This window comes from Lynx rufus, unplaced genomic scaffold (genome assembly GCF_022079265.1).
Source record: "Lynx rufus isolate CCGP_SWC_20201006 ecotype Redwood Valley unplaced genomic scaffold, mLynRuf1.p SCAF_9, whole genome shotgun sequence".
NCBI classification, from domain to species: Eukaryota; Metazoa; Chordata; class Mammalia; order Carnivora; family Felidae; genus Lynx; species Lynx rufus.
The window spans coordinates 85,582,284-85,596,152 of NW_025814897.1; the positions used below are offsets into that span (position 1 = coordinate 85,582,284).

Consider the following 13,869-nt stretch of genomic DNA (forward strand, 5'->3'; position numbering starts at 1 on the left):
CCCAAAGAATTCTCAATTTAGTGTAAGAGAAAGGAATAAAAACAAATGACTATACCAAAACACAACTCTAAGGACAAAAAGGAAGTTCAATAATATGAGGTTCATTCTTGCTGGAGGACCTGAGAAAACTTCTTGGAAGAAGAGGGAGTTGAATAAAGCCTTAAAAAAGCAAGGAATGGTAATGGTGTAGTGGTGGGGGGACGTATATCCGAGGCAAACAACACACGCCATGATACAAGAGTACCAAAGTGAGAAACATATTATGGGGCACAATATATTAGCTCTAACTGTAGTTTCGGGTACAAAGATCAAGAAGAGAAGATTGAGGGGCGCCTGGGTGGTGCAGTCGGTTAAGCGTCCGACTTCAGTCAGGTCACGATCTCGCGGTCCGTGAGTTCGAGCCCCGCGTCAGGCTCTGGGCTGATGGCTCAGAGCCTGGAGCCTGTTTCCGATTCTGTGTCTCCCTCTCTCTCTGCCCCTCCCCCGTTCATGCTCTGTCTCTCTGTCCCAAAAATAAATAAACGTTGGAAAAAAAAATTAAAAAAAAAAAAAAAAGAAGAGAAGATTGAAGAGAAGATTGGGAAGGCAAGTTGAGAGTAGAGGTGGATTAGAGGAGATCCATGGAGATCAATGAAGGCCTGATACGGATTTGGAATTTCAGTAGGCAACTGTCAGGGATACAAGTTTTTTGAACAGGAAATAATATCACAGCAAAAACCTAAAAAGCAATGCCAAGAGGATCAGAACTATGGTAAATAAATCAGATAAATATAAAATACAAAAGGCATTAATTCTTAGTTGCATTTATGTTCTACATTTGCTCAAAATCTAACAGGATTAGAAATACACTTGACCCTGAATAACACAGACTTGAACTGCGTGGGTCCACTTACATGTGGTTCTTTGATATAGCAGAGTATTGTAAATGTATTTTCTCTTACACTATGATTTTCTTAATAACATTCTCTTTTTTCCAGCTTCCTGGAGATAATACAGTACATATTGCATACAATATATAAAATACGTGTTTATAGACTTTATGTTATTGGTGAGGTTTCCAGTTAACCATAGGCTATTCACAGTTAAATTTGCAGGCAGTAAAAAATTAAATGTGGAGGGGTACCGGGGTGGCTCAGTCAGTTAAGCATTCAACTCTGGCTCAGGTCATGATCTCATGATTTGTGGGTTCGAGCCCCATATCAGGCTCTGAGCTGTTGGCACAGAGCCCGGAGCCTGCTTCGGATTCTGTGTTTCTCTCTCTCTCTGACCCTCCCCTGCTCACGTTCTCTCTCTCTCTCTTTCAAAAACAATAAATAAAACATTAAAAAAATATATCTGTTAAAAGACCTTTCATAGCTCAGTTGGAGAAGAAAATTCTTTACTGGCATGAGAAATTTCTAGGTGTAAATTAATACATAGACCTTTTGGATTGGACTGTCATGAGTGGGTTTCCAAAGAACTCTTATTCCTTAAATACATTGATCCACAGAGCAAATAGATAAAATCCTTGTTTAACAGCCATCTTAAAGTTTTTAAAACAATGCCAACTTATTAATACAGTAGATAGAAAGAAAATATGCTAAGCAATAGTACTTAAGTGACATAATCCAGGTAAAAATTTTTCTAGTAGGAATACTATATATTGGTTCAGTTTTAAAAGTGCTTAATTAACAGGAAATAGAGAATAATGCCCCAACATTTGTAAAATACTTGAAACTTTTCAAAAACTTTCACAAAATCCACTCAGTCACCATGTATCAAATGACAATCCACTACATAAAATACCTTCATTAAGTATAATAAATAATTCTGACCTTGTTCTGTAGGAAATGGTTCTCCAAGTCCACCTTTTCAAATTGATCAGGTATCTGTTGACTGGTACCATTGAAATTAACTGGGAATCCCTCACAAACTTCCCAACTAAGAAAAGTAAAATATTTATTTTTGTTAAAATAATATGTACTTAATTACAATACTCTTTAATCTACTAGTATAATAACTTATATGTCTTATCTCTACAGGGGAGAGAAAAACAAATGTTTAGTCCATAATCTTTTTAAACAGAAATTTGTAATGTGTTTTGTTATCCATACCTGGGAAAAGGAAGACTTAAAGTTTGTGTCTTGCAATTATTTATGATACTGAGGGATCCCATGCCTAATTAATGATTAATAGAACAGAGAAATAAAAAAAATGATTTTTAATCTTACAGAATCACTCACAGTGGGCACCATCTTCACTGTTAAATTTTATTCTAAATACAATGGACTACGAATAATAAATGTTTTTATACTTAGCGTGGATGTGTAAAGCACATTATTTTGGTAATTTTTAGACAGTCTTAAGAGGCAGCACAGTCTAATGAGCACATGGACAAGCCACAAACTGGAGTAACTGGGTTTCATTCTTACTTCAGCCATTCTTATTTTAAAAGTAAACCAAACCTAATTCTAAAGAAAATTATCAGGCTCAACACTGATATGTTAAGATACATCACATAGCATGTTATTCAACAGAAACCAGTTCTGGAGCTGTTAATAGTATTTTTTCCAATACCCTGAGAACTATAAATTAGAGTATGATTATTAAGATTTCAAATAATGCACATTAGAGTATAGAAAGAAAATTCAAATGGAATCCAAAAATTATGTAAATTGTCTTCAAATAAGTTTGCTTTCAGTAAGGACAGTTTCATATTGTTATGCTTAGTGACCTAGATCTAACTTAAAAACCACTCAATAAAACAGTACTCATTGCACCCAGGGAAGGGAAATTAAGAAGGAATACATGAATTAAAAATTAAACTCCTTGCTAAAACTTGAAGGGAAAGGGTCTGGGCAAATTTAGTAGCTTGGGGAAAGACTGTGGCACAAGAAATACATCTTCTTATAAATGGAAATGCTTATAAAAAGAAATGCTGATACGTTATTTTCTATCTATAAAGAAAAAGAAGACAAAACAGATTCTAATCTTGCCTGGAAAGTGCAGGCAGTCACTGGGGGATAGAGTTGTTTAAACAACCAAAGAAGACCAAAGAATTCATCTTTGTAGACATGTTTAGCAGTAGGTTGACACTAGCTGGATTGAGTGACCTCATCAGACTGCTTCTGGTTCTCTGGATTTTCCCTCTATAACCTTTTCACCTGTATATTAAGGACACTGTAATTTGTTAAATTACAAAATATAAAATATAGATGGGACCTTACAGAGAGATCACCTAATCTAACACACTATCAGTGTCAAATACAATAGCCACTCATCATATATACCTATTTAAATCAGAATTAGTATAATTTAGGGGCACCTGGGTGGCTCAGTCAGTTAAGCATAGGACTCTTGGTTTCAGCTCAGGTCATGATTTCACGGTTTGTGGGATCAAGCTCTGCATGAGGCTCTGTGCTGACAGCATGGAGCCCACTTGGTATTCTCTCTCTCCTCTCTCCCCTCTTTCTTTGCCCCTCCCTTCTCAAAATGAATAAATAAATATTAAACATTTTTAATCAGTATAATTTAAACAAAATTAAAAATTCAGTCACATTAGTGACATTTTAAGTGCTCAATAATTACAACATATGCTTCTATCATCATAGCAAGTTCTATTGGACAGTGCTAGACAGTGGGTAAGCCCTCAGTTCTTTTTTTTTTTTTTAATGTTTATTTATTTATTTTGAGAGACAGCATGAACAGAGAAAGGGCGGGGGGGGGGGAGAGAGAGAATACCAGCACGACCAGCACAGAGCCCAATGTGGGGCTCAATCACATGAAACATGAGATCATGACTTGAGCCAAAATCAAGAATCTGTCACCAAACCGAGCCACCCCAAGCCCACAGTTCTTAAAAAAGACAATCTGTTTTAGAATCCTGGCTCTACCATGTACCAATGTGTGAATGGACAAATTACTCTGCCTCTCTGTGCCTCAGTTTCTGTCTCTATAAAATGGAGTAATAGTGAGATAAGGTAATGATGGTATTAAAATAATTGTTTTGAGGATTAAATAAATCCTTACCCAATTCATTTAGAACTGTGGTCAACACTTAGTAAATACTGGGTTTTATTATATATAGATAAGAAGCTGACACCCACCTGCCCATGTACAATCATGAACAGAGATGGGGCTAGAACCTCAAATCTTCTACCTCCTGTGTTGCCACCACCCCACCATTTCTCTAGCATATTGCTTCTGTTCTCAATTGCTTCTGTTCTCATCATCATCAAATGAGATGCTTAAATATGAACACTCCCACAAGAAAACATATTATTTAATATTTTAATGATTCCATTCACAACTCTTAATTTAGAAACCACTAAAAACAGTTTTTACATTTCAAATAAAATTGTTACCTCTGCAAAGCAGAAACTATAGTCTGCTCATTGCTTCATATAGTTTTTTAAAACTTAAGAAAAGTTACTGATAAGTCTTTTTAGACATGAGCTCATTACATCATGTAATAAGGCAAAAAAATACACAATTGCTTATTAAGACAATTAGAGAATGTCTTTCAGTGTTTCAATCTCTCACTCTGGGAAATCTGAATTAGGTAATACAGATTATTTTAACCAAGCACGTGTTAATTTACTTGTCACATCCAGGTAGCAGAACAGCATTAGGATCCAAGAAGGTTTTATATGCAACTGTAATGCCATCTCTGTCAAATGCAGTCACCTGGTCAAAGGTCAGACTCAAAACAGGGTTTAGTGGGGATCTGAAAAATGGAAACAAAAAACATCAACGTGATCTGCAAAATTATACAAACACTGAAATTTGAGCACAAGTAAACAATAAAACCTATAATATCAGTGAGTAATAAAGTCCAGAAAAGTGAATTTCCTATTATAAAGCACTACAGTTGATATCTTATACTGATACCTGAAATGCACATTTTAGTTTATTTGGCTGATTGATAATATGTCAAGGACAGTTGCAACACATGTAATTTTTAAAAATAATTTCAATAATAAAAGCAAAGTATTTAGTTGAGAAAAACAAGCAATTATCATTCACACAATGCAACACACCATTAATATTCTCTGGAGAAGACAATTAAATGAATTCTTAATATTTGGCTATGAACTACTATTTTTTTATAAGCACACTAAATGCTAGGCTGATTTCATTTTCCATATTACATACTGTTAGTTATTTTGTTTTAGAGTAATTTAATTATAAGAGAATTAAAATCAAATGAAAAACGTCTTAAATAAAAACAATGGCAACTGGCATTATGTCATCCATGAGCCATTTTTGTCTCAATTGGTGACAAAGACTTGATATTTAACTTCATAATTATAGGACTCAACCGCATCACCTGTGTAGGGTTGTCAAAAATTTTTAAATTGAATCTAATCGTGAGAAAACATGCAGATAAATCCAGAATGTGGGACATCCTACAAGAATAGTGCCTGAACTCTTCAAAAAAAAAAAAAATTCAATGTCATGAAAAGCAAAACAAAGGTGAGAGAATATTCTAGATTAAAGAGAACTAGAGAAAATAACTAGATGCTATGCATGAATCTTATTGGGATCCTGGACCACAAAAAACTCTAAAGCACATTTTGGGTAGATTAAACATAGATTGCATATTAGATGAATTACATAATTGCTGACTGTGCTAGTTATTACTATGTGGTGACATAAAAGAACACTGTATTATTCTTCAGTTACATGACTGGGAGCATTTATGAGTGAAACTTTAATGGTTGTCTGGAAATAATCTCAAACCTCTCAAAAGAGAGAGAAGGGAGATATAAAAGGTTAAAACTAATGTGGCAACTTTTTAAACTCGTGAACCCAGGTGAAGGATATATATGTATTCATTGTACTATTTTTCAAGTTTTCTGTAGACTGAATCTTGTCCAAAATAAAAATTGGGAGAAAAAAATAATTACAAGACTCAAAATAAAAGCAGATACTGGCAAAACCATCTTTTTATAAATCAGCAAACTAACTCCACATATCAACATATATTAGACACATTAGAATTACTGTCTAAAAATAAATTTCATTTACTTAGTACATATTGCACATTGTCTTAATATATTTCAAACTAGATCTAGGAAATAACTTTTAGACATAAATTTTAGAAATTCCAATAGTAGCACAATGCTACAATTGTTCCCTAGTGCTTTATATTGGGATCAAAACCAGAAAAAAAATATTATCCTATTAAAATAACAATGACATATAAACAAATATACACTTATGAGTTCTTCCAGCTACCATCCTCAGGTGATTTTAGGGTATTCTAGATACTTCAAATTTTACTAGTTATTCTATAAATATGATTCAATTAACCAAGAACAAGTGTGCTGGTTGATCTTATTAAAATAACAAACATCATGAAAAACACCACAATTAGTCATTGTTTTCAGTTTAATAATACTACTTAAGAAGAAATTATTAGACATACATTTTAGTAAAGCCTTTCCTTGTCATTGGAAGAGCTTGCTAAATTATTCAAGAATCCTGGACACTATAAAATTCATCGCTGTTCTATCATTGTAAAAAACAATTCTAATGTGTAATTAAATTATATTTTGAAATCTGTCTATGGAAGAAAACATCACTCCTTACATATATTTTTAATTCTATACACTACACAGCATAAGAAATTATTAAGCATTTTAATTTTACTCTACTAGGAGAGACGAAATAGAATTTTATAATATGCTACCCACAACTAATGCAACCAACTTCTTCCAAAACCTTCATGAATTTCTGGGTAGATTTATTTCCGTATTTGCAATTTTGACTATTAGAATATATAGCAAACCCAATCAGCTCCTAGTCTGTCTACGCTATTGTTATTATAATTAATATATGATCAATTACACCTGATAGGAAAAATTATTTTCCTCTATTTCCCTTATTCAAATAAGTAAAGGCTTAAAATTTTTTTAAATAGGCAGAAAAGTGTGTTTAAGTTTCCTGACAAGCAGTTTCAGAGTTCATCTGGATGTGTCCTGTCAAAATATGCATAAATTTCTAAGATATTCCACACAACAGCCCAGCTCATCAGTGCCTGTAGACTGCAGCCTTTTTCTTTTTCCAGAAACACAGATAATTTTATGCAGGAATTTACCAATCTACAAAAATTTACACAATGCTCAGCAATAACCAGTAATTATTGTGGGATAATGTAAGGCGCTTTTGAGGAATATAACTTTGATAGGATAGGGCTTACAAGCTTTACCAATTTATCTTTAGCTGTCCTGTCATTGGTGCTTAAAAGGTTAAGACTTTATTTGTGAAAACATAGAGAGATAGTGGGGAATCATGTTGTCCACAGCTTCATAAATCTTGCTTAAGATCCTTTTCAATTACCATCCATTTCTCCTTTAAAAAGGGACAAAAAAATAGAGGAGTGGAAGCAGGTCAGGGCAGTGTGCGACAATGACAGTGTGATGGGCTTGGGCCCCCCGTGGCGTTTCCATCTGCTATCATTAAGGTGACTACTCAGACATGAACAAATCCCGCTTGCTGTGCTGACAGGCAGACTTCAAGAACTATGACAAGGCATTAAGACAGAAAGTCAGAGAGAGAGAGAGAGAGGGAGAGAGAGAGAAGGAGAGAGAGAGAGAGAGATGTCATATCTCACAAACAATACTGTCTCACAAAAAACACCCTGGAAATTTTATTGGAATGCAGAATTTCAAAAAAAAAATTCACAAAGGGTAGTACTTGGCTTCTCAACTCCCCTTTTAAATTAGCTTGCCCCTGGAAAGATTGAGGACAGACAGAAAATAAACACCTTGTTCCTACCTGTATGCTTTACCGTAAGAGACCCAAATTTTTTGTTCATTCTTCAGCAAAAGTGGATTCTTAATTTCTTGACCATGCTCATCAAAAAGCCGGATTGAAGAAAAATTGAGGCCTAGTGGGTTGGTGGGAGATCCTTGAAGCCTCTGATGGATCTTGAGAAGTAGCTGGTAGTGGGGGAAAATAATGAAGGAGAAGGAGAAGGAGAAGGAGAAGGAGAAGGAGAAGGAGAAGGAGAAGGAGGAGAAGAAGAAGAAGAAGAAGAAGAAGAAGAAGAAATAATGTAAAATGTGAACATATATAATAAACTGTCTGTACTCTGTAACAAATGAATCCAAACAAATGATAATTAAATTCATATAGAATGTTAAAAGAAGTGTGAAATGATGGCAATATTTAGCTCAGTGTAAAGTAACAAAATGAGCAGGGGCTTTTAACCAGCAGGGGGTGCCACAGGCTTGTGATTGAGCTCTGACCCTTTGGCACAGGGACTGAAAGCAGATGTGACAGTCTTACAGAAAGAGCAGTTAGCTTCTACACATGGTAACAGTCCTCTTTGATAAGGGTTATGCTTTTCTTGTGTGAGCTGCACATTTTGTTAGGCTCCTTCCAGAGCATGTTCAAGTTTACAACCAGCAACCTCCTCCTTCCCAACTAACCTCCGGTAACCAATGGTAGAACAAGTCACCACTTACAGGATTGCAGAAATAAACATGGTTTTCAGGCTATGATGATTCACTTAGACGAACCCTTCTTGAATGTAGTTTAATTAAGAGCCTTGCAAAAGCTTGTGAGCTGCTTCAATTATGAAAATGTTTTCAAGTTGTGAGTAAGCCATAATTGAAATGTGAAGTATGAAATGCTGCCATTTTACATTTTAAAAAATAGCATTGTCAATGTTTGTTTCTGTCATACGCTCCGGGTTGCTAAATTATCAAGATATTTCTAATTTAAGGCACACTTTAAATGAAAGTAATTCTAACTAACTGTGTTGCACATGGAATTTTAAAGGACATTTTTCCTTATCCATCAACTTTGTTTGAATGTTTAAGCTCTTTCCTGCTCTGCACCCCACACTATCCATCATTCTATTCTCCCTGGAGCCTTCTGTCACAGGCTTCCTTTTCTTCTCTCCCTTGTCAGTTCTTATGTCTCTCAGTTTCTTGTTACTCTGTAATCTCGGCAGGGAGGCAGATATATTTGTGGCCTTTTCTTGCCTAGCTGCTGTTCAGGGTGTTTTTTGGTCTTTCTATTAATTCGCATTGAAGGTATATTGAGAAGCTAAATGCTGAAGCTAAGACGAAAGAAGGCAAAGTTGCGATCCTGCCTTATACCCCAGGTTTCCTCACCTATTGGCTATAAAGTCTTGTCCGGGTAAAATATTTTCTTTGATCAGCAACCATATTTATAGAACACCTAAGACTTAGGCTTTGTTGTAATTAGAGATAAATAACCGCACCTCTAACTTCATCAGCTCTACATTGTTTTCATCGCCTCTATGTTGACCAGATTTTTACCCTTAAGCATCAGAAAGGCTGAAAGCAATGACACATTTTTCATTTCATTGAAGTTAATGTTTCTCATCCAGCCTAATCAAGTCCTTTGAATTAAAAATAATGATTAGGGAAGGTGATAGAACAATAAAAATCTGCATTGTTTTTGGCTTTGTTCGTTGAAGCCACAAACATATTTTGAATTCTATAGATTGTTTTTACAAAGCCCTACATTTATTTCTGTGTGATCTCAGCCCTTGAGCTTATTTTTGGTCGAGTTGCTATTATTTCAGGAAACATGTAATGCTGATCATCTTTTAAATCACAGTGATTTTGCTTTGAAAGCATCATCCTTTTTTGTAAAGGGGAAAGATATAAAAGATTTAAGGCCTGATCCAAGAAAGAAATATGTACACAGAGAATAGGAGTATGTGGCAGGAGGATATGAACACCTGACCACTTAACCAAATTCATTTTCACAGGAGAAGCATTGCAATTTCTATTTTCTCAACTTGGTGACAGACTGAATTTTAGGTGTTCAAAGATGAGCATTCAACAGCCTACAGGAGGTCAGGGCCTCAGTGCCTTTCATATCTAGGTCATTGGCTAGGGCAGGGTTATGGCAACCAAAAGTTGTGATAATCTTCACCCATTTATCTTTAAAGCTATCATCACCAAGTCTTTATAAGATAAGAATTTGTTCAAGGACCTGAGAAGAGTGTGAAACATCTTAGGCTAATGATTGAGACAAGTGCGTGCCAAGGGAATAGTCATCCTTGGGTACCACAAGGGAATCTCCCTAACAAAGAGCTTTATAGTGCCCCTAATTCAAGTTTTTCCCCTAGAATTACTTGCATATAAAGCAAAGCATAGGTCAGTTTCAATGTGCCATAAGCCAACACAAAAACTTTCTATAAAATAATATCTTCCTATATAAGATAACATAAATACTGACTTCAATTTTAATGTAAACCAAAAAGTAAAATTTTCTAATACAATTAAGAGGGAAAATAGGTAGAGGATTCTAGGAAGTCTTTTATACAATGTTGATTTATATAGTCAGAGATGTGAAGGTAAAAAGAAACCAACCAAGGCTCTTCATCCTTCTCTCTCTAATCAATCCAGGTAGAGTTTCCTATCTCTTCTGGGCCCAGCCAATGATCAGATCAGATGAAAATCTATACAACTCTTGTGATTGACTGTAAAGGCCAGGTAATGGATACCACCAGGGAGAGATTAAGTCAGAGGTTGCTGAACTGAAGGGAAAGGAGCAAGTTTATAAACAAAGGCCAAGGAACAGAGCCCAAAACACTGGTGTATGCTTGGGTGCATAACCCCAATTTGTAAACAACAGGGTATTCAGTGTCCTTTTATGCAAGACAAAGACCCAAAATGAAGACCCTGAACATATTGGTTCTGCCTGAGAAACATCCCAATTGTCTGGAAAATAAGCAAAGGTAAGAGTGCCTAAGATAAACCATCTGGACATGCCCGCAATGAGCACAGGAGAAGACTAACTATATGCTAGTTGCTTACGGTTTAGGGCTTGGAAATACCCTCAACCCAGAACATACCCTCCACTGAATATCATGTCACTTCCTTTCAAAGTGTAAACAAGAGAGCAATCCCAGAGTACAGTGTAGACAGATTTCCAACTACAGGCAGAATGAAGGTTAAGATACTGTTAAGTATGAGACCAAGAGTTAATACTGTTTTAAAGCTGAGAGCCTAAGGGGCGCCTGGGTGGCTCAGTTGGTTAAGCGTCCGACTTCGCTCAGGTCATGATCTCACAGTCCGTGGGTTTGAGCCCCGCGTCAGGCTCTGTGCTGACCGCTCAGAGCCTGGAACCTGCTTCAGATTCTGTGTCTCCCTCTCTCTCTGACCCTCCCCTGTTCATGCTCTGTCTCTCTCTGTCTCAAATATAAATAAACATTAAAAAAAATTAAAAAAAAAAGCTGAGAGCCTAAGAAATTCAAAAGTCAAGCTTGAGACTATCTATTTTTACAGAGCAGCAAATGATTAATCTCTCCAAAACAATTTTAAAGATGTAATTGTCTAAATTAACTGCAAGTAACTTGAGAGACACATATAGCCACAAACAGCCAGTCAGTAAACTCACTTTTTCCATCATATCACCAGTTTGTGTTGGGCTATTGGACTCCAGGTCTTTTTTGCTGATACAAACAGAGATCTCTCCAGTGTCTTTACCATTTTCAAATATCTGAGAAATAAGCACATTCAAAATTAAAAATAAATACATACACATACACATTCGTGCATATGTTCATACATACATATATAAAGGTAAGCTTTCCTGGCTTTGCACGATAAGGTGCCGACTGACAGTCCTGCATACGGGAACTGTGCAAGGCAAGGACTGTTTCTATGAACATGTGCAAGTAACTGGCAATGAAAATCAACAGGACTAGAACAGTATAAGAACGTCCCTTGTTCCTCCTTTCAGTTTCAGTATCTTTAACCTGACTGGCATTCCCTACCATTTTAAAATAGAAGGAAACGTGGGGACATTAAAGGAGAAATCACTCACTGCACTGGATGCTTAAATGGGACAAGCACCAAAGAAAGGTCAGTTAGCAACAAATTAACCACTTTATTTAATTCTTTTGAAAAACATAAAGCCACAATTACGTGAGGGATCTTTGATTTATATTTAAAATATATCAGTGCTCATGGGGTGCCTGGCTGGCTCACTCAGTAGAGCACGTGACTCATGATCTTGGGGTTGGGAGTTGAAGCCCCATCTTGGGTGTAGAGATTACTTAAAAATAAAAATCTTAAAAAAAAATTAAAATAATAAAATATATAAGTGTTCAGTTCATCTTCTGACTTACTAAAAGGAAATTCAACCTGACAGATTTATTGCATGACAGTACGATGAAAGCCATCCATTTTAAGTGCACATGCACAACAAGTTGTTGAGAACAGAGATAAAATTCTTAACATTGCATTATGCAACACTTTCTGGGAAAAAAATGCTAGCAAATGTTCTGGTCAAAAGTATCCAAACAAACCAGTTCACACGGGGGGGGGGATCCACTAGAATAAACACCATCCTCTGACCATGTTGAGGACCCACATGGGGTATGCCAATCTATTCACCAGGCTCTTAAGAATAGAAGCAGACCAAGGAGGCCTGAATAATTTAAATCCTTTCTTATTTCATTTTTTCTCTAAACTTCTCTTCTTCCCTGATACACCTATCACATCAAAGTAGTCATTTTATTTATCTCTAGTGCTATTTCCAGAGAAGATAATTTAGGAAAATACCTTATTTAAAAGGAAAGAAAACCATCGATTTTGCTTTTGAGACAGTTTTGAGAGTTATTTAATTAGTCCAAGCCTAGTTTGGGAAATAATGTGAATCAATAGCACTTCCTTAGGCTTTAGCAAAAAAAAAAAAAAAAAAAAATATATATATATATATATTTATTTATATACTTTTTTATATATAAAATTTATTTTATATATAAATATATATTTATAAATAAATATTTATATATTTATTATTTATATATATTTATATAATTATTTATATTATTTATATATTTATTTATATATAAATATATATTTATATATATTTTATATATTTATTTATATACTCATAATATTATATGAATAATAATGTTCAAGAATTGTGGGTTTTTTTCTACTCAGTGCTTTTCACTGTGCTGATAGTCCAGTGGAGATAATGCAGCTGTCAGCCTTGGTACATTGATATCCCACACCCTATAGCATCTTTTGCTAACAGGGATTTTTTAAACCTTCTTTTTTGAGTACATACACAATTCTGAGCAAGAAATCTCTCTACTTTTGCAAGGAACTTTGTAAACTCAACTGTTGCCTACAAGCCTACAGGAAATAACTTGGGCGGAGAATCCTACTCTCCCAACAATCTCTTCAGGGCGGTAACCTGGAACAGAGCTCTTAAATAATAGTGACATTTAGCAAAGATAGTTTCAATTCTGGGTGTCATACATTCTGCAAGGTTAATGTTGACAAAAGTTCAGTTTGGGGGACTTATTGACATTCCTTTGTCAAGACTTGCTAGACGTAGAATCAGAGTACAGAAAATTAATGCTCTAGAAAATAGCCAACTGTCAAACTATGAGAGCAAATAGGAGTTGGCCAACATCTAAGACCTTCAGTAGCTCACTGCTTTCTTTACTACCAGTAAGAAGTCTGCCCTTCTAGGTCTAGAAGTGTAAAAAAAAATGGGGCGCCTGGGTGGCTCAGTAGGTTGAGCGTCCGACTTCAGCTCAGGTCATGATCTCATGGTTTATGAGTTTGAGCCCCAGGTCGGGCTCTGTGCTGACAGCTTGGAGCCTAGAGGCTGGAGCCTGGAGCCTGTTTCGGATTCTGTGTCTCCTTCTCTCTCTGCCCACCCCCCACTTGTGCTCTGACTCTCTCTGTCTCTCAAAAATAAATAAATAAATGTAAAAATAGAAGTGTAAAAAAAAAAAAAAGGCTCTAGTCTCCAAAATCTCTATAAAGGCATTTAAAAAAATCTTTTAGGGTTTAAATAAAATTTTAGGTGTTTAAGTGAAAGAAGCCTTTCACAACAATTTACACACACTAAAAAAGCTAACTGCCAAACAGT

The 13,869-nt window shown here is 35.5% G+C and overlaps 1 protein-coding gene across 1 annotated transcript in view; it reads right to left on the reverse strand.

Moving 5' to 3' along the window:
• Positions 1–13,869, reverse strand: part of DCDC1 (doublecortin domain containing 1) — a gene marked incomplete at its 5' end in the record, with an annotated part of 457,606 nt that overhangs the window by 221,977 nt on the left and 221,760 nt on the right. Inside the window, 4 exons of the mRNA XM_047071674.1 lie at positions 1,815–1,920; positions 4,580–4,705; positions 7,762–7,925; positions 11,371–11,472. Of these exons, the coding sequence (XP_046927630.1) occupies positions 1,815–1,920; positions 4,580–4,705; positions 7,762–7,925; positions 11,371–11,472 (498 nt within the window). The remainder of the gene's footprint in view (positions 1–1,814; positions 1,921–4,579; positions 4,706–7,761; positions 7,926–11,370; positions 11,473–13,869) is intronic.